General features: G+C 39.6%; 1 protein-coding gene across 11 annotated transcripts in view; it reads right to left on the reverse strand.

Moving 5' to 3' along the window:
- Positions 1 to 1,425: 1,425 nt before the first annotated feature.
- The window catches only part of LIMCH1 (LIM and calponin homology domains 1), a 341,447-nt gene continuing 316,262 nt past the window's right edge, over positions 1,426 to 26,610 (reverse strand). For 5 of the 11 annotated variants that reach the window (XM_033425522.2, XM_049709562.1, XM_033425520.2 and 2 more), the window contains 10 exons: positions 24,491 to 24,571; positions 21,470 to 21,562; positions 20,492 to 20,596; positions 18,656 to 18,783; positions 16,482 to 16,603; positions 16,105 to 16,228; positions 13,788 to 13,865; positions 12,288 to 12,396; positions 9,866 to 9,968; positions 1,426 to 4,336 (listed from right to left, as the gene is read on the reverse strand). In XM_033425522.2, coding sequence (XP_033281413.2) covers positions 4,311 to 4,336; positions 9,866 to 9,968; positions 12,288 to 12,396; positions 13,788 to 13,865; positions 16,105 to 16,228; positions 16,482 to 16,603; positions 18,656 to 18,783; positions 20,492 to 20,596; positions 21,470 to 21,562; positions 24,491 to 24,571 — 969 coding nt within the window. In that variant the 3' untranslated portion in view covers positions 1,426 to 4,310. Of the gene's footprint in view, positions 4,337 to 9,865; positions 9,969 to 12,287; positions 12,397 to 13,778; positions 13,866 to 16,104; positions 16,229 to 16,481; positions 16,604 to 18,655; positions 18,784 to 20,491; positions 20,597 to 21,469; positions 21,563 to 24,490; positions 24,572 to 26,610 lie in introns of all 11 variants that reach the window. The other 6 variants (XM_033425525.2, XM_004268318.3, XM_004268321.3 and 3 more) reach the window with 2 other exon arrangements.

Here is a 26,610-nt window from a genome sequence, read left to right on the forward strand (position 1 = left end):
TATTTAAAATTTTATTGAAGTATAGTTGATTTACAGTATTGTGTTAATTTCTGCTGTACAGCAAATTGACTCAGTTATACATATATATTCTTTTCCATTACGGTTCATCACAGGATACTGAATATAGTTCCCTGTGCTATCCAGTAGGACCTTGTTGTTTATCCATCCTATATATACTAGTTTGCATCTGCTAATCCCAAACTCCCAATCCTTCTCTCTCCCACCCCTCCTCCCCCTTGGCAACCACAAGTCTGTTCTCTACGTCTGTGAATCTGTTTCTGTTTCGTAGATATGTTCATTTGTTAGACAAAACTGTTCTTTTTTCAGTTTGCCATAGTCTATACCACTCTCTTAATACTGTCCTCTTCTGGTCCTCATTTACAATACCTAGCTGGTCCCTCCAGTCATTTGAGTTTGTAACCCCTGACTTAGATAATGCCAAAGGATGGGGAGAGATCCTTTGTGGTCCAGATTCAGACCTTAAAAAGGAGTCCTTAGGTCTTGAAGAAAGTCAATGGAAGAAAAGCTAGTTCAACATTATCCCAGGTAAAATGTTCTTCTTTTAATAAAGACATTCTGCATAGATAACATGTTAGAATAACAATCTTTTCTTTGTTTTGAAATGCATTGTAGTTGAATAAACTTTCACTTAAATAACAATGGATATATTAAATTACTCCAATAGTTGCTAAAATTCTCTTACAAAAGGCAAAGAATTCACTTTTATATGGAAACAGCAGCAACTACTAACTGCATACCAAACTTTGCAAAAAAAGAAGCAGAATACAACTTGCAGTAGCAATTAGAATATTGCGTCTTAAAATGATGGAAACTTTCAAGGAATTTGATTGCTATTGCGACCACCTACAAATTTGAGACACAGTGCCAGGCAAGATACATGTGTATTTTGCTGATACAGTATCAGCAGGATGCCACCTTTTCAAAGGATATTCCCAGATTCAACAATGGAGAGAAAGGTCCTCAGTGAACAGACTGTATGTATACAGTGAGAGGGAGCATTGGGTCAGCACTGGAAAAAGCGGCAGAATACAGCGGCTTTAAAGGGTTTGACGTGGTTTTCTCTAGCCAGTACTGGAAGTAAACCATCATTTGGTTGTTTTAGACAATTTCCTCTGGTATTTGCATGGTCTCTCCTGGTTATTGTGATTCTCATCTCAAGGAGTTTGAATCCTTCAGTGGCAGGCAATTCCTTGGCGACTCCTACAGTCAGCTGGTAAGTTTGATTTGCCTTAAATAGCTGACCTCAAGATGCATCAATATACATATGCAAATATGCATCATTGCCATCAATTGACCCTGTAACTCTGGACCAAAAGCTGCAAGAGAGAGACAGCCTGATTCTCTCTTCCCCAAGTAAGAAAACTGGCCCCCCCACCCCTCAAAAAAAATCAATGAAATACAAAGTTGATTTGAGTATTTTATTTATAAATGTACATTTACTATAAAAGCTGTTGCATTTTAGACAACTTTTTTATGTTTATTTTTTACTATTTCTCAGAGGCATTTTAGAATAAATATTTTAAATGAAGGTTAGTGTAACTGATATAGAACATTGGCCCACCCAGAACAGTAACATCTTTTGGACGGACTCACATATGAGGTGGATCATTTCAGCCTGTTAAGTCTTACACTGTGTATAGATAACTATAATATGTATTGCATTAGTAACACTACACGGAAAGAATGAACACATGTCATGAAAGTTTGCAAGTGAAAAACAAAGAGTTACCCATTTTTTTCCTTAAGAAAGAGAAGGGACAAGCTTTTGAAGTATAAGAAAAAAAAAAAGATATACTGCCTCAGGAACAATAAATCACTCACTTGCCTCATCTGTTTTTTAAACAAACACATTTACATTGTAGCTCAACAGAGCAGAGCACTTTTTTTTTTTTTTCCTGGGATCTCAAAGATTATTTGAAAAGAAATAGATCATACTCATTATGCTGCATTGGAAAAAACAAGATCTAGTCTGCCCGAGCTGCCATGTAACAGACTCCAAATGAAATATAAATCAAATATAAATAGAAACAGTTGGCAATTAGAATTTAGAAAATGTTGGAGATTATTCTGTGCTGGTGACTATTGTTCTTTATGGAAAAGCACATTTCGCAGTTGGAGATGGGGCTTTAGTTTTCTTGATTCTAGCTTCAATACAATGTACAATGAGTCTCACTAAGAAATATGTATAAATGAGTTTGTGAAACCAGAAGAGAATGTGCAATATTCATAGAATCCTTACAGAACAGATGGAGTTCCACATGTAAAAAGTATTCTAGAAAAATCGGTTATGAAGAATCATATTGTACATGTTTGTGCATTACTGGTGGTAAAGTACTCTGCTAGGATCATGCAAAGTGTAAACATCCACATTATCAAAATATTTAATAAAACATGCAGGTGGTTAATCAAAATATTGGACTTAATCTGTACATGTTCAAAACGTTCTTTTTTTTAGTTTTTCTATTTTTCTTTTTCTTTTTTTAAATTTTTTTCCTCCCGTAAAACAGCGAACGCCTCCACGAGAAGTCTTGAGAACTTGGAGGGGACTCCATCTCTCTTCAATGTACTGCATCCTTAATTCATCACTGACTATGTGTAACAGCTTTGCATTTTCTAAGGCACAATTTTAAATGAGATGATGTGTAAATTTCAATCTAACAACAGCTCATCCAAATGACAAAATGGTCAAGATACCTCCAGTGGCTGAGGAAATTTCTGTACTTACATGGAACCCGCATGCAGAGAACCGTCTAGCATGTAAATAAATAATTGCTAGTCATATTCAATAAGACACAGAAAAAAAAATTATTGCTTACATAACAGAAAAACATCTACTTGATTTCTTTTTATGACTACATTAACCTATTAGGAGTATATCCGGAGTCTACATTCACAAAATGTCATCTGTCATCATCACTTATTTGCCATCATTTTAAGGCAGAATAAATAGTCCCCTTTTCCCCAGTCTTAAAGAAAACAGCCTGGAGATCTAAAATGTGATGCTTTTTAGTAACTTGATTCCTTTCTTGGCCAGATGAAATTCATCACACAGGGCAAAAAATAAACCAGCTCTCCGCAAGAGTTTCTCGCTAAACTTCTCCATGAGCAAGGTCCAGTATTCTTGGTAGTAAAGAGAGTTGGTGATGTAGGGCGTGAGGAGAGCAGGTAGGTATCCAGGAGGGTGGACAGGGCACGATGTGAACAGTAGGTTCTTGTCGATCACATGCTAGTGGCTTCTCACATCATATGTCATTCAGATTCTATTAAGATGGACTTAATGCTTTACTTTAGCCACCTGGGCTTCAGACCCCCAAGGAGAACTTGCAGGCAAGGGTGAGTGGCGGTCACACCTAATGATGGGCTGATCTCAGTGAGAGCTTCCATATGTCCCACACTGAGCCTCTTATTGAATCTAGAGCCTGAAGAGAAGCAAGCAACAAAGCCCTCCTGGCTATCATTGACCCACCACTCTTTGGAAGATTAAACTTCCTCACAGATTTTGCTAATAACTTTGGAAATGATGACTCAATTATGTCCCTCTGGTTTCTTCCTACCCTTGGGCAATGTCCCAGAGTGTAAGCCTAGCCCGTATAGCAAGGGTTCTCTCTATGTGATGGGTCAGCCTACAGCAATGGCATAACTTCCAAAGGACACAGAATCTAACACTAACGGTGCAATAATTTATTGGTATGACTTCCACCTCAAAAAGTAAGTAACACAAATGTTTCAGGATTACAGTATATATTATCAGACTAGCATCTTTGCATTAAAAACAAGTTATAGCTCAGAGCTAGATGGTCTGATTTTTAGTTTCTGAAATGCATTAATTGTATGCTCCTGTCTCAGAAGACCACATGTCTCAAATTGGCATGTCCTGCATTTTCTGCAGCTCAATTCTGTAAACACAAAGTTTTTAATTCCTAGAAATGCTAAAAAAAAACCCAGGTTTATTGCATCATTTATCTCATTAACTCCCAAAGAAGAGAATAACACATTTTAAACTGTAAGCCTGTTTGACCATGCTAAGACCTTTTTTTGGAACTATTCAATATCGTTACAATTCAATATTCTTTTGTATATACTGTGCAAATGCCAAAAAAAAAAAAAAAAAGGAAAGCAGGAAAAACACAAACACTGTGCTACAAAAGAACAGATACCATCTTTTAGAATAGCCTTTCAGAAATTAGATGAATGCTGAAGAGCCCCTGCACTTAGGGTTTTGTTAAACGATTGCCAGGGGACACCCTCAGTAAGGAAATGGTGAGTGATCCGGAAGCTCGAAAACCACGTCACAATGTTGTGGGTTGGCCAGCACCTGGGACAAAGAACACAGAGCAACATTTGGTTAAAGTAGTCAACCATTCTGGCTTCAGATGTTCAAACATTTCCAAAATTAGCAATGCCCTTTGCCGAAGTCTCTTCCCTCCAGGGAGGGGAAACTTGTCCCACTATGCTACTCAAAGTGTGGTCCAGGGACCAGCCATACTGGCATCACCTGGAGCTTGTTAGAAATGCAGACTTTCGAGCCCCGTCCCAGAACTGAACAAGGTGATTCATGTGCCCTGTCAAGTTTGGTTGAATTCAGTCCTCTGGATTTCACCCTAAACCAAATGATCTCCACCAAGTTTTCTACCTTGTCTTCTGGGGCAAATAAGCAAGAAAATAATCTCTCTTCTTTCAGTTTCTCTAGGTTGTGGTTTCTCTAAGAATAAATACATTGCAAGAGGAGGAATTTGACATATGATCTAGATATAAGGATTGTTAGATCTAGCAAATAAAATACAGAACACCCAACAAAATTTGAATTTTAGATAAACAACAGATACATTTTTTAGTATACATCCCATGGGATATTTGGGATATACTTGTGCTACATCCTGAGCAGGTGATGTTTGGGACACACATACTAAAAAAAATTCACTGTTATCTGAAATTCAAAAACATTTAACTGGGCATCTTGTATTTTATCTGGCAAACCTATCTAGGAAGGATGGTTTGGGTCCCATAGTTCCTGCTGAAACCTTCACAAAGTATCTCCTTCATTTTAGGCACTAGAGTTGTGATGAGGCAATCGCAACACTGGAAAAGACCCCAGGGATTTTGCGTTAAATGCATCTCACAAGAGTGAATGATGGAACAGACACAAAGACGTGGTCATCTAACACCCAAGCACAAATGGTACCAGTTAAACATGTGATGGCTTGATCCATGACAGGTAATTTGTTTTGCACTTCTATTCCCATTTACATACGAACTTAAAAACGGTTTACATTGCTTTTAGGAATTGCATTTTAATATGCCGCTATGCTCTTTTCCCCTCCAAGAGAAAAATTTCATTTAAACGTGGCTACTTACTTAAAGAAAATAGGCTTATATATTCAGGTTTTATTATTCTACACAATGAAATTATTTTGTTTCACTTAGAATGCTTATGATGTAAACCACCCCTCACATCTATCCATCTCCCCTCTTCTCAACTTAGATCAAAAGAAAAAAAAAAAAGAAAAAAACAATTTTAGCCATTTTTCCCATTCTGACTCTTTTATGCATTTGGGGTATATTCAACCGATTCAAGTGTATTTCTCTAGCCAATTATTAGCCTTTCCATCTATTCACTCTGAAGATATAGTTTTTCCTTATGACACCAAGAAAAATGAGCAGTATTCTCAGATGTACTGGTCATTCTCCCTGTCATGTGTTGACTTAATTAAAGTTTAGCCTAAAATGATATTAACATTTATCTGGAAAAATAAACATGAGAGTTAGGAAAACTCGGAAAAAATAATTGGAGAGAAGGTAGGCATTCTCTGCTTCAATATTGAAACATAATATGAAGCTATAATAATTAAAACTGATACTAGAGAATAGGTTAATAAAACATAATAAAATATCCAGAAGAAGACCCAAATATATATGGGAACTTAGTTTAAGAGAAAGCTGGTATTTCAAATTAACAAGAAAAAATGGGATTATTCATTAAGTTATAGACATACAATTGGCTAATTGGAAAAAAAATAAAGCTACTATTTATCTTATTTCTTGTCCCCAAATACATTTCTGATTATCACATGTTTACATGCCAAAAAAACCCAGAAAATAATTCTAGGAGAAATCTCAGCTCAATTTATTTATACCCTTGGAATAGTGAGAGTTTTTCTAAGGAGGACACAAAACCCCGAATCCAAAAAGGAAAAAAAGAGATATGTTTAACTATTTAAAATGAAAACCTTTTCTATGAAAAAAAAATCACAAAGTAGAAAGACCAATGATAACTGCCCAAAGCAGCAAATATAAAATAAAGGGAAATTTTCCTTAATTTACAAAGAACTCGTAAAAATCAACTGCCAATAGAACAATGGGCAAAAGATAAAGAAATATAAATGTCAATAGAAAAAGAAATATAAATGGTGAACAAACATATGAAAAGATGTTTAAACTCATTTATAGTTAAAGACTACGGATCAAAGCAAAGAGGTTTTTTTTTCTGTTTTTTTTTCCTCCCCACTTAGCAGAGTGGAAATTTTAAAAGTTTGATGATATCCAGAGCTGACATAGGCATGGAGAGAGAAAGAGGCTCTCTTATATACTTTGCAGGGAGCATACACTTTTCTGGAAGATAATTAGGCAAGTTGCCTGAAAATTTAAAAAGCACATGCCTTTTTATTCAGCAGTACCACTGCTCAGAAGCTACCCTGTGAAAATGCTTTCAAATGTTCATCAAGACATACATACAAGGATGTTCACTGGAGCATTTAAAAAATAATAATAAAAAACTAGAAATAACTGGAGCACTCATTCATAGAGCATTAGTTTTAAATTATGGTTAAGTCCACACAATGGGATTGTATGCAGCTATTAAAGAGCCATTAAAAAGAATGAGGAGAAAGAAAATGCTATATGGAAAAATTCCCAAGATATATCATTAGGTGAAAAACAACAGCAACAAAAACTAAGTACCACTGTGGCTATGTCATTACCTTTGTGAAATAAGAACCAATACAGGTAGATGTGTCACACACATATGCATCTGTGTGTGTGTGTGTGTGTGCGCATGCATGTGCGTGTATACAAACATACATTCTGCCCCTCTCCCCAAGAACTTATTAGAAAGTGATTACGTGGTTAAGGTTGAAGAGGTTCACTTTTAATTTGGTATCTTTCTAAACAATCTAATTTTTCTAACCTTTTACTACTTATAACTTCTATTTATTTATTCTTTTGAATATTGATATTGGTTATCTAGACAGAGAGATAATGAGCCTTTTTGCTTTCTTCTTAGTACCTTAGTATTCTAAAAAACATCCTAGTAAAATATCGCATCAAAAACATTAAAGAAAAAATCATATATTTAATCTACCTCCAATCACCTTATTTTTCATCTTACAGGACAATTACAGGAACTTTATGGTTCTTGTCTTTAGATTTGGAATCAAAAGCAGTTAGTGGCCTTTATATTTGTATACACAACAGAAAAATTGCTGGCCTAGATCTGAAAAGCTAATTTCCAAAGAAATGACAACGAAACACCCAGCTTCTCAATTAAAATGAAAATCTGGATGAAAGCAGGTCACTGTTATCCAGAGGTGAGTTCAGGTTTGTTCTCTGCTGGCATTCTTCAAGCACTTCAAATTATGAAAGAAATTCAGATTTACAGCACTTTTCAAATCTGGTTCAAGAGGCCATCAACCTAACAGCGCCCTCTTCTGGTTCCATGACTCACATTCAGCAGGTCATTGAGGTTGCAGGGAAAACTCCAATTTATGTTAGATGATAGGAAAAAAATCACTTTGAATCCTAAGACAAAAGGGTTTAGTTTTCCTTTTTAATGACTAATAAGAATGTTCTGTATAAAAAAATAAATAAAATAAAATTCAAAATTAAATAAAGAGAAGAGCATTGGCACAAGAAGAGAAAATCAAAGAATATTCTTCTTCAAAAGTAAAAAAAAAAAAAGAAAAAGAGGAAGCTCCCAATTTCTCCTAACATTATCATTTTTCTTAATTTGCCAAAAATGTTGGGTACATGTATATCTATAACTGATTCACTTTGCTGTACACCTGAAACTAACACAACATTGTAAATCAACTATACTCCAATAAATTAAAAAATAAATAAATAAATAAAATAGATAGCTAGTGCAAAGCAGCCACATAGCACAGGGAGATCAGCTCGGTGCTTTGTGACCACCTAGAGGGGTGGGATAGGGAGGGCGGGAGGGATAAAGAAGAAAAAAACCCAAACAAAAAACCAAAACAAACAAATACAAATATAGTTTAAGTAAAATATAATTATTATATATTATACATGTATATATATATTTGTATATACCTGTATATATATTTATGGTATATATATGGTATACTATTATCCCATATTTTATATGTATAATACATAGTATAAAAATTAATATCAATATTTTGTATATACATATAAAATACATATAAAATAGTCCAGGTTGATGGCAGCAGCTCTAAGTTGGAACCGTTTTGACCTCAAGTCAAATGTTTATCATAGATCAAAACCACCTGGGTTTAATTTTTACTTCCCATCATTTTGTTAAAATAGGCATATATTTCTCTGAATTTACAAAATCTATAGCAATAAAACAACTTAATTTCAATTTTCACTCTTAAAATCTTCAGTTTTGCAGATTTAGAAACCTACATGAAAAGACTGTAAAAATGCCACTTCAGGGCTTCCTTGGTGGCGCAGTGGTTGAGAGTCCGCCTGCCGATGCAGGGGACACGGGTTCGTGCCCCGGTCCGGGAAGATCCCACATGACGCAGAGCGGCTGGGCCCGTGAGACATGGCCGCTGAGCCTGCGCGTCCGGAGCCTGTGCTCCGCAACGGGAGAGGCCACAACGCTGAGAGGCCCGCGTACCATAAAAACAAACAAACAAAACAAACAAACAAAAAAAACAGCAACAAAAATGCCACTTCACTTACTTTGAGAAATAATAAAAAATTCTTGAATTTCAAATACCAGATCTTCGCTCATATTTTTTTTTTAAAAAGAGTTTTTGACTGACGAATTTGCATAGAAGAATTACCTGCTGTCTAGGTCATGCACCAGAAGGATTATACTTAGGATGGAGAGTGAGGAAGGATTCAGAGGCTAGCCACTGGCTAGTTTCAGATTTTATAAACAGCAGCTGGGCAACAGCACCCCCTGGTGGTCCCCCCCAAATAACATTAACTTTCTGTGGCAGGAGACCCAGACATGAGATGCGAGGGCAGGCTCCTCAAGGGGGCTTCTCTGATTAGTATGTACTAAGGTATTTTGGAGGGGGCAGGGGTTCACAGAGAAGTAGAACCCACCATTTGTCTCTAAAAGAATTTTCAGTTTAGTTGGGAACAAGCCCACATTATGCCATGAAACTCCTGAATGGAGGCATGTAGATATTGAGGAGTTGGTGCTTGAGTTGATGAGCAGTGGAGAGCTCTTCTTCATATGTGAAACACCCTCCAAATGCTACTGGTCTTCTAAAGAGATGCCTCAACAAATAGATAGTTTCAGACTTTATAGCATCCCTGCATCTCACTGAAATCTCTATGGTGAGCTCAGGCAATGTCTCAAACTTGGTTTACATTTTTACCTGCTGGCGTATTAATGCACTTCTGGATAAAAAGAATTAGTCCATGTTATAGCAGTAACTTCCAGTAAGAAACAAGTGGTAAATACGGGACGATTTCATTATCATTTCTTTTACCTGGATGCTAATGTATCTTTCCTTCAGTGTAGGAGTATGAACTGATGGAGAGTAGCTGAATTCCTAAGCTAGGTCTATGAAAGGCATATATGGTTGCACTCATTCATGTCAAGGTATTTCCCCTCAGGACTTACTTCTGGATCGCATGTAGCAGTCATTACAGTTTAGAAGACCATTTCGAATCCTAACATCCGTCCCACTCACTGCGTCTCCAAGCTGTCCTTTACAAATTCCACACTATTGGGTAGAAAGAACAGAAGGTTATAAGGTGCGTAAGGAATTGTTTCCTTATAATGTTTAGTTATTGTTGACATGAATAGTACAGTAATCACTTCTCCAGCCTCCACATTTGTTGCATATCTACTATGTATTCGATGCTGCACCACGACTTGACTTCCAGCAACAATATACTTTTAGCATTTTATCCTAACTCCTGGCATTTTTCAGAGAAGGACACCAGTTCAGAGAGGTTAGCTGACTCGTCCAAGGTTGTGAAGTTGGTAACTGGTATCAGGTTGATCCCAAAGCCTATGCACACCGATTCTCAATCAAGATGGAAGAACCATTTTAAACAGGTTAAATCCTAGTGGTTTTAAATAAACACATGGCCAAGGAATGATCAAATATATATTGAAAACTTGTCTCTGAATAATCTTCAAATGCTTTTTAGCGTTGTTGGTAAGTTCTACCCGACCAGAATGACTGGGAAATAGCTATTCCACTTTATGTTTCCACGTTAAAGGCAGTGATACCAAGTCAGCCTGAGAGCAGAAAGAGACTGTGGGGTACACTGTACTGGCTGAATCAGAGAACATGCCAGCCTACTGTAGGGGGATCTTGACCCAGCCCAGGAAACAAGGGCCAGCCCCAGACTGATGCTCTAAGGTCATCTCAGGTAGAGGGAGGCTTCATCCAAATTATGTTACAAGCTGCATCTACACAGAAGGGTAGGGGATAAATTTAAGCGGTGATGTACCTTAAAGCATCAGGTCAGCTCCAGGAAGTGAGTGACTAGAGAGAATAAAGGCCTTGACAGATAAGAAGACAAGTCCCTTATCTGCTGAGAATCTGCAAAGACTCGTTGCCACCTTGATTATTCTGAGTTCTGGTAACGTTTCTGAGAATAAACTGTGGTGTTGGAACATATTATCTTGGCATTAGTATGAATTTTTTAAAAGTATGAAGCCTCCAGGGACTTCCCTGGCAGTCCAGCGGTTAAGACTCCATGCTTCCAATGCAGGGGGCAGGGGTTCGATCCCTGGTCAGGGAACTAAGATCCCACATGACACACAGCGTGGCCAAAAAAAAAAAAAATAGCGTATAGCCTCCAAACATTCCCAGACAATTTAGGATATACATTACCTATGTCAATTTTACAATAAGAATATTGATAAATGGAGTCTAATTAAGTATCCATATTGCATTTTGTCCATCAGTTTTGCTTTCCAGTGATTACTGACATTATTAAATTAATAACTTTGGGACAACCTCACTCACTTTCTCTTAGCTTATAGGTAAAGTAGAAGTTATTTTAAACCCATGCAAGTTTACTTTATAGCTGAGGGGGCTACTAATGAGAAACGGGACAAATCCAAGAAGGACACAGAAAGCATGTTAGGGTTATAAAGAGAAAGAAATGATTCTTTTTCAGAGATAGAGTTTGGCTTCAAAATTATATATTATCTGAAACATGTCCATGGGTGAAAAAAGGAAATGCTGATATAGTCTGACCTGTAAATATTATAATAAATCAGGCATAAGTGGTTCGTTCACCTGCTTGTTGGCAGGAGATTTGGGACTAGAATTTAGTCCTCCTCATTTTCAGTTATTTATTAATTCATTCATCTAAAAATATTTATTGATACCATCTTCACTGGGTGCAGAGGATATAGTGGTGAGCCAGACAGACGTGGTGCCTGCCCTTACGGAGCTTGTAGAGAGCAGATGATAATTAAACAATTCAATAGTGAGTGATAAGGACCACGAAAGGTTCTATAAGGACCTGTAACAAAGGCAACTTGACTTAGTGTGGTAAGCAGGTCAGCTTCTCCGAGGAAGTGATATTCAGTCTGTGACTGCAGACATACTCGTTTGGAGACCTACAAGTTAGCAACTAGCTGTAACCACTTAATTGACAATCTTCCATTAAGTCAAAGACCCAAAATCTTTGAATTGAGTCTCAAGAGTTTGAGAAGCATCAAAGATGTGACATTCCAAATAAATCCATCTGGCCTTAAAAGATTGAGAAGCATCATCGTCCTCCAGGGTGGCTTTCTCAGCTTCCTGCTAAAGTATATGCTCTTTAGCAACGAAAAATGGTTTTATAAAGACACGTCGCACAAATCTGTTTTGCCTCCTCTAACCCGACATCCCAGAGGGATGTGTGATAGTTTCATCCTGAAGGATGGACTCCACGCACACTTCTGTACAACCTAGAGTCAGGGGGCCCTCACAAGCAAAGGCTGTCAGGATTTCCAGGAGGTAGTCACTCAGCACAGAACGAGGCCAAAAGACATTATGAGACTGTACTTAGGCAGAAGAGAGATGAATACATACCCTAAAGCACTGGATGTGAAAATAGAGATTGAGGGTCTCGATGATCATTGCAGCTCCTTTACCCAATGGAAGCCCACACGAAGAGCACAGCTTCTTCCCACTTATAGACCTAAGTTGCAAAATATGTCATAATAAAATGTTCCGTTTAGAATCATTGGTCAAACACACTAATATGGAGCCTCACGCAAAAAAAATAAATAAATAAAACACGAGTTTTTAAAATGTTTATACCGTAACTGAAACAATTACTGAACTGATAATGAGTAGGAATTAGGTATAAGATGCAGACAATTGATTGATTAAATACAATAGGCCTCCACTGTGGCATGGAATTCTGTGTGTGTGTGTGTGTGTGTGCGTGTAGGTGTGTGTGTTAGTTGTTATAAAAAGTTTGCGTTGTAGTCTATTCAACCACAGTGATCAAATGCCTTGAGATGATTTCATGTATTTATCATATGTTTTCTTACGTCCTAAAAGACAGTCAAGTTTAGCTTTATTAAGGTTTTAATGTTGTGTTAAATTTTTCTATAATTGGTTCATTGGTCCACTAGGGCATTTCTTTTTACTTATTAAAATTTTTTTTGTTGTTGTTTAAAAATGAAGAGGAAATTGTGATACAGCCTAACAGGTATCAGGCAGATGTGGGATCAAATCCCTGCTCTGATACCAAGTTCTGTGATCCGGTATGAAGAACTCACATTGGGTTTCCAATCCACCTGGCTCAGACAGGATGGCTGTGCTCTAAGGCAGCTTTCCCTCAGCTAAGATCGGATTGCAATGATGCTGGCTGTCGGGAAAGCTCTTGGAATTACACAAGAAATTTTAAAATATGCAATATCATTTGGAAGCAAAGAGAGGGACAGAAGAAACAGAAAGACAAGAGAAAAAAGGAAGAGTTGCCCTTAGCAAACTCTATTTATTAGGATTTCCCTCTTATCCAGTAGTTAAATGAAATTTCTAAATCAAAGAAAACCTTGGAGTACTCAGTCATTTGTCTCTCCAGGGAATGGGAGCTCAGGCAGCTTTTAAGAATATCATGGGGCCTAATTAATGTCCAGAAGCAATCATTAGAGAGCTCGAGTAGAGTAAAAGGGAGGATGAAGTTTCATTTCTCAGCGCCCGCCTGGTTCACTGTAAGAGCCATCAGCGGATCCTGCCTAGAAGGTCCGAGCCGTCTTGGAGGGAAAGGCGCCGACTTAGGAGCCCGGCAATTGTCTGGTGGATTTTCTTATTAGATTGCAGGTTCTGCACAATGTAATTAAAGCCCTATGGCCACAGCCGTGCCAACGTCACGCACTTGGCTCTTTCGACTGTGGGCTGATAAAATCTTTAGGCAGATGGGGATGTGTTCTTTCCTCCCGCCTATGTGTGTGTGTAGGAAGAGACATGGATGGACAAATCCCTCGCAATCCTCGGGCAAGCACTAATTTGGTTGCGATGTGCTCAGCAGGCTCTAGCCCAAACAAAGCAGCCTCAGAAAGGCTTGCTGACCTCTTGTACCTGTTTGGTGACTGGCCAGGAGGGGTGGAGGAGCACGGGGACAAGTGCCCAGCCTGGAAGTTCTCGCGAGGGCTTTTCCTGTAACATGGGAAAGGAGCCAAACATCACGTCAAGTAAGGAGAAGTCCAATCCCACAAGGAAAGGCTTTTTAGACAAGGAAAAAAAACACCCCACTTCCTTGGCAACCAAATAAAAGACCACAGTGTGTCCTAGGGGTCACTTTTTTTTTTTTACAAAGGACAAAAAAATTTCCATCTAGCAGACTGTACAGACATTGGATGTCTGATATCAAAACCAGGCTGGCATTGTTGAACGGAAAGACAGAATAGTTTTCTATTCTTTATTTTGGTCAGGCTCTTTGCTAGTTAAAGTTGCACTCCAAGTTAGATATAAAAATTACGGACAGGGTGGGAGGGGAGAGATGAACAGGGGTGTAGGGAAAAGTTCTTAAAGAGAGCCCAGAAATAAAGGGCAGCGCTTAAACGAGGTATTTTTCAGTGAGGTGCCTTCCACCCCTATTCATAAATTCGTTACATGATTAGGGATGATGTTCAAAACATCTAACGACTGCTATGTGATTGGGCATCTACAAAGCAGAATGGTTCCCAGCCAGAAGCCCCCAGAATGGTTTTACGGGTGCTGTTGGTTACACGTGAGCCCTGCCTGTGATTAAGCTGTCAGTTCCGGGCTCTTGATTTTAAAAGTTAATTTCAGGGGCTTCTCTGGTGGTGCAGTGGTTGAGAGTCCGCCTGCCGATGCAGGGGACACGGGTTCGTGCCCCAGTCCGGGAGGATCCCACATGCTGCGGAGCAGCTGGGCCCGTGAGCCATGGCCGCTGAGCCTGCACGTCCGGAGCCTGTGCTCCCCAACGGGAGAGGCCACAACAGTGAGAGGCCCGCGTAACGCAAAAAAAAAAAAAAGGTAATTTCACTGGTAAAGAAAGGGACAGAAAAGAACAAGGAAAAGAGAAATGCCAGCATAGACATGAACAAAGCGTGAGGCCATCTGTCTTGTAACTGCTTTCAGAATAACTCCCTGAGCCCCTGCCCCCGCAAACCTCCCTCCTCAGACAGAGCTTGTCTTCTCCAAAATATCAGCTTTTCATGGAATATCCTAAAGTATAAGGACCATCACCTTGAAAAATGGTTGAAAATCACCACAATGATCAATAAAAATAACGACTCCTTCTATGTGATTTTAACCTTCTATTAATTCTCCATGTCATCTAGACATAGAGAAATGAAATTGGATAGACATAAGAGAAAAGGGGGAAATGGTTCAAAAGTGTACTGAGAAAAAATGTAACAAGAAAAATAAGATAAAAGGATGAACTTATAAAACAAGTTATCATCATCATCACCATCACTGTCATTATCAACACCATTGTCTACAATGTATAGTACTTATTACTTGCCAGGCACAAAACCCTATGAAGTAGGCACTACTATTGTTCCCATTTTATACACGAAGAAACTGGAACAGAGAAAGATTAAGTATCTTGGTCAAAGTTCCATGCAGGCAAGTGTCAGAGTCAATATTTTGAATCCAGGTAGTCTGGCTCCAGGTAGAATGATTGGTTAAAGTATAATGAATATTATCTTTTTAAAACTGATTACAAGGAACCTCTGGCTCAAATATGATCTTATCATGGAACTGTAGGTTTACTCTGAATCCCTCTACCACTCATCCAGACAAGTACTTTGGATAAGTTATTTAATATCTCTGAGCCTCAATTTCCTCATCTGTAAAATGGGAACAATAACCCAATAATGTTATTGGGAGAGTTCAGTGAGTTAATATATGAAAAGAAGAGGAGAAAGATATATGTAAACCCTTCAACACAGTGCCTATTATATTGACATGTTTCAAAAATGATGCGAACTATTATCACTATAAAAAACACAACTGTTACAAAATTAGAACAGAGCCTGGGGTAGTTAGTTAAGGGGAGAGAATGATGACGAGAGGAAACATTTTTTCCTTGAAAGAACATTTGTCCATAGGCTCTGAGACAATTTAACTCACTTAAATAAACTGCTAATACAACAGACCTGCACATTCTTTCCAATATTTAGATTTGTGGGTTAAAAACATACTTTGTCTCTTTTAAGTTGCCAAATTCAGACTAAATATTTACTTGCCAGCAAGATTGTTCCAAACTGCCATAAATATTTGTTACCTTGTCAATGACAGTCAATGGAGAGAAAGCACAAAAATGCTGCTAACATCTAACCATCTCACACTTTTTCACTTTTCCCCATTCTTAGTCAACTAAAATAAAAAAGAAATTCCACACCCATCTTATTGGGTTACTCACTTCCGTCTTTCACTCGGAGACTCAATCTGATGATTAATGCTTTTGTCCAATGGGAGGGTTTTTGGCTTCACATCTTCTAAAATGTGCATTGGTGGGTTTGATACCTGCTGATTCCGGGATGGATCTGAGGCCAAGTAAAGAACATACACTTAGTGCTCAGTAAAGCTGCTGCCTTAGTGCTTAGTAATCACATTTCTCTAAAGTGCTAATGCCTGCTGAGGTCTCACAGTGATTTCATGGGGCCTCCGGACTGTGCTGTTTAGCATAAGCTGGAAGAGAAGCTTGCAGCCAGCAGAGGTCATATCTGTCTGGACGATGGGGTGGGGAAGGGGTCTTACAATAATTGAAACACGGGAGTTGGTTTTCTCCATTCTTACCCTGAGCTAGCTGTGGGTTCATCCCACAGGGTGAGGCCCCAGCTTCTGTATCCAGCTGGAGGTCCTGATATATTCCTTTCAATGCAGGGTTCTCAGAATGAGTCAAGACTCCTTGAGTTAGGCTGTTAAAATAACAAATATATTTCAGAACAGGAATAAAAGCAACTGAACGAAAATTATTGATCTTAGCCCTCAGGACCGATTACGATACGAAAAAAGAAATGGGGCTAAATAAATATTTATTCTTTTTATGTTAAACTAGATTTAAAATGGATTTAGAATACTGTTCAATGCTACGCATTTTCATTACCCAGCAGTTTAACAAACCATCATTTCTGATGTCCTCTCTACCTCCTTGTCCACAAAATTCTTCATTCTAAGCATTTCAGGGGGTGCCAGAACTAAATGCAATCTCCCAGATTTTCACAAGAAAGGACTTATTGTGGAAAATATTTGGGCCACAGGGGGCTTCGGCAGCCTATGGTAATTCACTGGTCCTTTAGTAGCTTCTATGTGCAAAGAAAGGAGAGACGGAGGAGATTTTTTAAAGGTTTCTGGTGACAACAGGGACTGTCTGGAGAACGAGCAGTAATTCATGGAAAATGCTTATTAGCATCCTTCAAATATTCCTGACTAGTGGCTTTCATTTCAAAAACTGGAAAGTCTCTTAAATAGTGTTAACTGGAAACAGATGAGCTGTTCCAAGGGCTCTGCAGGCTCTGGACATGGGTCCCAAGCTCTAATATCTTACAATTCACCGAGTCTCCTAGCTGATGAGCATAGGAGAATTCTCAGTGCAAATCCCACCAGAAGAGCTCAGCTCCCAGCCAACCTTTCAAATCGGCCAGTCTTTGAAAATGATACTTAGATAGCCTTTTGTGTCTTTGGGTCCCTCTGAGGAGGCTGTGTGTGTACCCAAGTGTGTATGCACACACACACGTGCATGCACACTTTCCAACATCTGATATATCGGAGCCCCAAAGGCCAACATTTGTATCATAAAGAACTTGCTGGTGGCAGAGCACTGCTAGCCTCTTGGGTTTCTGCAGGTCCCTTTTAGGTCTCAGGCATGGGGTCGCATCAATAAACTCACTACAGTCCGTACCTACAACCAGATTCTGCTCCAGTCTGAGCTAGCTCTGAATGCTCCAGGAGTTTCTGGGTATCCTGTTCTGATCTCCCATGGAACATACCGGAACCCATGGGGTAGGGGGATTACCCATGACCAACGGGTTTGTTGGCTATCCTTTATATTATCACCCAGAGTAAACATGGCTTCTCACAGGTCAGAGGATACTAATGGCAAAGTTCAGGTCCACAGTGAGTAGGATACCACAGCCTCATTTTTTTTTTCTTCTTTTAAATAAACTTTATTTCTGTGGAGCAGTCTTAGAGTTATTTTAAAAAATTGCAAAGATAGTACAGAGACTTCCCATCTACCCTGTACACAGTTTCCCCTGTTGTTTTCTGTGAGTATGGTACTTTGGTTACAGTTAATGAATCAGTATTGATACAATATTTTTTTTTCTTTCTTTTTTTTTAGTTTTAATATATTTTAAAATTTAAGTATAGTTGATTCACAATGCTGTGTTAATTTCTGTTTTACAGCAAAGTGGTTCAGTTTTATATATATATACACATGTATATGTATATATATATACACACACACACATATACATTCTTTTTTAAAATATTCTTTTCCATTATGGTTTATCATAGGTTCTCTGTGCTATCCAGTAGGACCTTGTTGTTTATCCATTCTCTATATAATAGCTTACATCTGCTAACCCCAGCTTCCCACTCCATCCCTCCCCCAACCGCCTTCCCCTTGGCAACCACCAGTCTGTTCTCTATAACCACACCACAGCCCCATTTTAAATTCTATCCTTCCAGATACATTAACCATTTCAGGTGAGTGGTATTTAGGTTTGGGACTTTGAATTGACAACATGCTCCTTTGGTGATGTATACTGTCTCCCCTCATTTCAAAAAAGGTTTCACCTATTTATATTCAATAGTATAAGGACACTGACTTGAGAGCCATTAGAAGGTCTCCAAGCAATAATATACGCATAATGTATTATTGGAATGATAATTTCAAAGCTGAATATGATTTGCATTAGTGATGGGTGCCCTTCCTGGGATATGGATGGACAGCCTGGAACGGCTCATACCTGCCCTTTTCCTCCAGTGGGTCACCTTCCTTAGTCTTAAGCAATGAGCCACTGTTATCCCCCTGGAATGGTTTCTTCTGTCTTGTCTTTTGTTCTTCCTCTCGACAGTTTTCCAAGTCCATCTTATTCTAATGGGGAAAACAAGGATAATCTTGAATATAATTTTTAAACACACTGGACAATACTCATGTTTGGCCATGGAATATCTGAAGCACTTTCTCAATCACACTGACTACAATTTAAAGTACAGTCGTTCAAATTAACTGAATAGGGCTTCCCTGGTGGCGCAGTGGTTGAGAGTCCGCCTGCCAATGCAGGGGACACGGGTTCGTGCCCCGGTCCGGGAAGATCCCACGTGCCATGGAGCGGCTGGGCCCGTGAGCCATGGCCGCTGAGCCTGTGCGTCCGGAGCCTGTGCGCCACAATGGGAGAGGCCACAACAGTGAGAGGCCCGCGTACCGCAAAAAAAAAAAAAAAAAATTAACTGAATAGTAACTGACTTCCAATGATTTGAAATGAACATGTAACCTGGATCTCTCTCAAAAGTTATCATAAAAGGGAACTGGCTAGAAAACTCATCTTTCAGAATAAAACAAAGTCATAGGATTGCTTATTTCAGGACAAGTGGCATTTGAGTGCCCGTGGGTTATTTCAAAATGCAGATTATGTAGTGTAACCTTTAAAAATTGTATAAAAAATTTTTCATCTTTAATTTAAATTTTAAAAATTTAAGTAAAAAACAAGCAGAAACTAACACACCACTGTAAAGCAATTATACTCCAATAAAGATGTTAAAAAAATAAAATAGAAATAAAAAACAATACACTTCAAATTTTGATATTTGAAAATGGCTGGTAAATATTGAAAAATTGTTGGACAGTGTAGAATTCCTTTGATGATGATACATAAATAACTTATTTTAGAGTCTAGAGAATCTTTCATAATTATCATTGCAATATATGAAAGAGACATGAAAGACTTGGCTTTTGTGATAATCTTTGTATATAACAGCAAAGATAAGCAATACTCTGAGCTTCCTGAGTGACCATGCAATATCAAATTTGGTGAATTACTTTTGTACAATCTTCATTTGTATTAAGTTAAAATTGGATAATTTAAAAATTTTAGTGTATTGCAGCATATATTAATTGACTACAGAAATGACTAATATGACATATACCCAAGTGATATTATGTTTATTGCAAAATGAATTTATTCTGTTATTATACCATCAAAAACTAAAATGCAGATTATAGACTATCCAGGTGTTGGTATGACCAATGTCCACTACCTCCATGACCTTATTTGGGGGATATGGAGGTTGACCAGCCTTTCTGGACTCTCTCCAGACCTTGAAGACACACATATATATATATATTCATGGGAAATTTTAAGAGTGATTCAGAAGAAACTTTCATGGAGGCCGGTGAGAGTGTATTGTTGGCATCCTACTGCTAACATCCAGTGCAAAGAGATGTATGGTCTGGCAGAGAGAAACATACGTCTGCTAAATGAATGAATGATGGGCAGTTAGAAAGACATTCCAGCACGTGGCATCACTAACCAGGGTCTTGCCAACCAGTGCAGAGACTTTGGTTTCCAGCCTGTGGGGGCAGGGCTGGCCTCAGTAATATGTTTACTGCTCTCAGGGATTGACTCTAGGGTTTCACCACGGCAATGACAGTATGATGGGGTACAGTGGCCACGTAGTAGCTGATATGATTCTAGAGAAACAGCTAGTCCTGGATTTAAACTGGTGGAAAACTTGGTCTTGTGGTTTAGTACTTCTATTTTAGTTTTCTTATTTCATGAATTCCTTTTAATCTATGGTCTTACCATTGTCCCACTGCCTTCAGTCACAGAGGAGGATGTAGACAGCTGGTCTGCAGAACTTGAAGAAATAGTAAATGGAACTACAGTGTCCTCAATTATTTTGCGCTCCTAGGGGAAGGACAGGAATTAATGAAAGGGGGAGAAAGGATAAATCATATGTCAAGAGAAAAGTGTCATTAAAGAAATTTAGGGACAAACATCAGAATTATGTGTAAACAAGCAGGGCATAAAAAAAGGTCTTACTTTTAAAAAGCATGTAAATCAGATAACATGCTCTATGGGCAATGATTTAGAAATGAGCATTTAATTTAGAAAAACAGAGTCTTTGCAAGTTAATTAGTGTGATTCAAGAGGCCTAATTAGAAATGCTATTAGGGAAAGTATTATGCACAAAAATTATTGTTGAAGAACAAATTCACAACAATATTAATCATAAACAGATTTTGGATAATATATATAAAGTGTAGTTTCAAATTCTCAAACGTGGTCTGGTTTGTTCATCTAAAAATGAAACAAACAAAACCAAATTCTCCTCCCTTCTAAATCTCTTTAGTACCATACAGTGAATGCAGCAGTAAGGATTCACTTAGCCTTGATATCAAAATTATCCTCATAAAAATTAATATTAATTCACTACTACCAAACATGCTTGCCTCAAACAAAGACACAAATAAACAAATTGATACTTTCATGTCATCTAAGACAAATCAAGAATCTGACCTTTGTGACTAAAGAAGAGATACAATTCTATTCTCCCCCTTGACCATGACTCAACACACCCTTACCACAAGCTAAACTGGGAAGAGTAGTAGCTTTTACAGCCTATAGGATAGGACTCTTTTGAAAGGTTGATAGGGCTCTGTTGTGAGTAAAGAGAATCAGACATGCCCCATGGGTACACACAGCACAGACAGAGAAAGTGCTGATAGACTCTGAGGAATCAGGGCTTCAGGGTCAAATTCCTTCCGGGGAATTTCCTACCTCCTCATAGTATCTGCGCTCTTCCTCTTCCACCTCCTTTTGGGCCTTTTCCCACTCTTCCTTCAGCTTGTCCTGTTCCTTCCGGTATCTCTCCTGTTATGGAATTTCCATAGATTGTTCTGAACGGACCAGTGCATACATCACTGGCACTTTTCCCCCCGCTAAATCATCACGTACAATGTGTTGCAAAACTCTCTTCTTGCTGTAAGGTTCTGAAGCTAACCCATTCGTGCACCAAAAAGGGATACCATTTTGTGGTACTCAGACATGTTAAGGACATAAAAATCCAACAGAGAACAATCTTTTCTGCTGTGGGTGTTTCATAGAATTGTTCTTCAGATATATGAGTAGGCATTTGCTTATGGAGAGAAAAGATGGAAAGGTTCTAAACTCTTTCTTAACTTGGGTTTTGTCCTCAGAGGTAGGTGAAACCAATAGTTTGCTTTTACTGGGCCCTTCAGAGATGAGTTTTGCCATTCCACTAATAGATACGTTGCTGCTGGGAGAGTTTAATAAAAGATTAAAAAAAAAAAAAAAACCTCGCAGGTTTACAAGATAGATGATGGAGAAAGGTCTAAAGTGGGCAGGACGATAATTAGCTGAGTGGCTGAATTACTCTTTGCTTGTGGCCATTCTACTCAAATGGAATCCTCCTAACTTTAAGTCCTCCTGAATTAAGAGTAGCTTTTAAACAGCCCATTAGAAGGCTTTGATATCAGAATTGCTATTATTGTTTTCAGAAAAAAATAGGACACTAGTCACCACTTCCAGAGAAAAAAATAAAAATACTCTGAATAGGAAAAGGATGTAAGGATAAGGAGAGCTTTAAAAATGTGACTGGAGTCCCTGACAGCTGACTAGAAGAAATGAATACGTGGAAATTAAAACGAATGCTTAAGATGAGAACTGACACCCCTGGATGCCTTGACAATGGCATCCCTGACATGACAGAGACAAAGGAATTGCTGGAGTATACTACGCACAGTCAAATATCTTAGGCTGATTACTGCCAGTCCTCTCTCTGAGGCTAACATGAGTCTGTGCTTCCATCTTCTTGGGGAAGACACTGAGAATTCCTCCAGGTATTACTTGTTATGTTATTATCTTAGGAGCAAAAGGGCTTTATGGGACTGTCTGGAGCCTAATGTTCCTATTAATGCTCTGGCCAAACCACTGGTGGTCAATCCATGGTAGGCTTTTAAACTTCGGCTAAAAATTTTGTTATAAAACCTAATATTGTAAAGTTTTAGACAGGGACTCCAAGGGTCTTCAGAATAGAGGAAACAGACCTTAAAACTTTACAGAAGATGAAAAACAAACAAAGCTTCTTACATTTATTGGTTCTAGGAGCTTATATCACATGTTTCCCTCACCAAGAGGATGAACTGATGATACAGGGGCCAAAGATGTGGTATATCTGTCCACACACACACACACACACACACACACACACACACACACACACACACACGACACCCTTCCTTCCCCATAAACACCTTGCCCCTAAGCCCACAACCCACACCTAAAACCACGGCCACCTTTCAAAGAATAACAGACACAGCAAGACCATGGGAAACACAGGCCATCTTCTTTACTCTGTGGAATTTCTGACTCCTGGTGGAATGGGCATCTGACTTCCAACAGAATAGCAGATGACCAGGGCTGGTCTGGGGTCTCCCAATGGACCTAAATGTGCCAACAGCTCTGGGACTTTGCTGAACCTAGTTCTTACTAAGAACTAGATTTTGGTATTGAAGGTTTATTCCTATGTAATTTTGAAAAGTGTCAAACTTAATGGGCAGACCTAGAGCCACACTACAATTAATTAACAATCTAGCTGACCTTTGCTCCCCACCCCTGGGAATTAAGCTAAAGGATTAGAACAAAAAGATAAGAAAAAAAGTAAAATAAACTTGCTTAAGCATTGCTTTCTACACATCAGCAGAAAGTCACAAAAATAAATGAGATTTAACATTCTTTTTCTTTATGACTTTTGGTAAAATCAATACCATTGGGAGTATAGGGGAAAGACGATGAGTTTTAGAGTCACCCAAGCTTGGATTTGAAACGAAGCTCAACGTTTGTTAGAGGTATGACCTCGGGCAATTATATAACTTTTTTTTTTTTTTTTTTTTTGTGGTACCTGGGCCTCTCACTGTTGTGGCCTCTCCTGTTGCGGAGCACAGGCTCTGGATGCGCAGGCTCAGTGGCCATGGCTCACGGGCCCAGTCGCTCCGTGGCATGTGGGATCTTCCCGGACCGGGGCACGAACCTGCGTCCCCTGCATCGGCAGGCGGACTCTCAACCACTGCGCCACCAGGGAAGTCCTATATAACTTATTTTGAGCCTTAATTTCTTCAATTGCAAACTGAGATCAATAAGACATACTTTGATGAGTTTTATGAGAATGAAGTTAAATAAAATATGTCAAGCACCTACAAATATGCTCGTTCTGGCACACCCCAAATGCTCAGCATAGGTTAGTTTCTAAGGTTACTAGATTACTTTTTGAAGCTCTGTTGCTCCACAAAACTGGGATGAAACAAGTAGGAGCATGATAAGTTAACTCCCAGAATTTTTCTAGAATTGAAAATTAGAAGCTTTTGCTCAAAGATGGAGCAAACATTTCTACTTAAGGAAGAAGACCCAGGTCAACTTTTATCTCACATGTATGCTATCAATAACCTTCTGATAATTCCTTCCCGCTCCTAGTTGGACTGGAATTTGATTGGCAGCGAACAAGGTGATGAGTGGGTAGGTTGGCCCTTAATCAATACTTGGATTTTTTTCTAAGTGAAATGCTTTCTCCTTATGTTCATCAGTGTAACCTCTGGTGGGAGGTATTAGACTCAGAGCATTCTGTCTCATGGACACCAAATGAACAGACTTAGACTCAACGACTTCTGAGAAGAAGCTGATTCCATGTATTTCCTGGGCTGAACATCTATTTAATACAGCAGAAATTAAGAGAGCATCACCAAAAAGAAGAAAAAAAATAAAAAGCAGCAAACCCAGTCCTACCTGGAGCAAACGTTCCTGCTCCTGTTGCCATTTTTCCTGTCGCCTGCGTTCCTCTTCCGGGTCCCAAGCCCACAACTTCAACTGTTTAGAATATAAAACCATGATCAGAACTGAGCCATGTCCTCAAGGCCAGGCCAGGACAAGGGGCACAGTTAGCTCACGGTTTGACACCGTGATGGACACACAGAAGCAGAAACCTTCCCGTATCTAAAGGTGCTCTTTGTTGGCAGAAACCACTTTTTTTTTTTTGCGGTACGTGGGCCTCTCACTGCTGTGGCCTCTCCCGTTGCGGAGCACAGGCTCCAGACGCGCAGGCTCAGCGGCCATGGCTCACGGGCCCAGCCGCTCTGCGGCATGTGGGATCCTCCCGGACCGGGGTACAAACCCGCGTCCCCTGCATCGGCAGGCGGACTCCCAACCACCGCGCCACCAGGGAAGCCCAGAAACCACTTTTTAATCCTAGTCCCTCTTTGGTTTACTTCCAATATGCTGGTGTGATTCTGTGAACCTTTTCGGAGCTAATGAAAAGGCGAAGTAATTAGCCACTGGCATGGGAAGGCTTTTGCTTTGTTTCTCTTAGAAGTGATTTCTTAAATGTATTCACGCTCCTAAGCATAAGACACTCATGCTGCATATTCATCCCGGGTCCAAGCAAATAGGAATGCTTACTTCAGCAGAACTGCATTTGGTGAGAAGTGGTGTTTGCTGTGCTACAGAGCTAATCTTTTATACTGCTATTATTGCTTTTCCACCCCAGTTTTCTCTAAAGTGGGATCATTTAACTCACCAGTGTTCACCAGCATCACCAGAGATCCAGGCAAGGGGAGTCCCTGATCAGGGCCCACAAAACAAACATTCAAACCCGCAGACTTTGGTTTGTTTGGTCTTTTCAAAAAGGTTTTTGTGATTTTGAGAAACAAGTAAGTAAACGGGAATAATGGGAGGAGGATGCATGAACCAAAGTGGGCACCCAGGCCACGGAGTATGAATGAGATTGAGAGGGTCTGAGGGGGGAAGAGAAATCACAGCTGGTCCCTGGGAAACCAGCAAAAGTGGGGAGGCTGCTGTGTTTAAAGTTGGCCTCCCTTGTCACCCAGAGTAGGTGCTGAGGCAATCCAGGCTCCCCGATAACTGTGCTTCTTCCCTTCTCTCTGTTCGGATGGGATAGTTTTGGGAGGCACTTAGAACTGTCTGGGAATGCTGAGGCAAAGAGCAGGGTGAGGGTGAAGGAACTAGGGAGGAGGGGGAGAGTCTGGGGCAGGGTGCAGGGCAGGCAGACTCTACCTACTCTGGCTGCCTGCGAAGCTGGACAGAGTCAGTCCTGTCCAAGGTTTAGATGGGTCTAGCTACTGCCCAAGATAGCTGGGCCAGCCCACCTCCCCTGCCCTGCCCCCAGTAATCCAGGCTACCACTCAAGTGCACAATGGCTGGCCCATCCAGGGAAGTCTTCAGGCTGAGAACACGAGCCAGGCCATGGCTGTTGCTCAATTTTTTTTTTTTTTTTTTTTTTTTTTTGCGGTACGCGGGCCTCTCACTGCTGTGGCCTCTCCCGTTGCGGAGCACAGGCTCCGGACGCACAGGCTCAGCGGCCATGGCTCACGGGCCCAGCCGCTCCGCGGCATGTGGGATCTTCCCGGACCGGGGCACAAACCCGTGTCCCCTGCATCGGTAGGCGGACTCTCAACCGCTGCGCCACCAGGGAAGCCCTGTTGCTCAATTTTTAACATTATAAATATCTATAGCTTTAATGTATTTAGACATGTGAAATGTGGGCCTCGGTGGATACTCTTGCTGTGGTTCCTGCAAATGGTAGGGATGGTCACAAAAAGTCAGAGAAAGGTGGCCAAATCAGGGAGGGAAATGTATTTCCTATGTGCCACTCTTGGGATTCATACTGCATATCTGCATATGAAAGCCTCTGACAAGTTATGCAGGAGAAAAACTATTTTATTGTATAAAATCCAGAGTTTCCCAAATTTCCTTGGGTGACCATCAAATGTCATCTAAATATGGATCCCAGGTGGAAAATTCTCCTGAAATTAATGGAGTTGGAGGTTGGCTCCACTTGGCATTTTCCTAAGACCTGGAAGCGGTTTAAATGTTCAGACCCTCTCTCAGGG

This window comes from Orcinus orca, chromosome 4 (genome assembly GCF_937001465.1).
Source record: "Orcinus orca chromosome 4, mOrcOrc1.1, whole genome shotgun sequence".
Taxonomy (NCBI): domain Eukaryota; kingdom Metazoa; phylum Chordata; class Mammalia; order Artiodactyla; family Delphinidae; genus Orcinus; species Orcinus orca.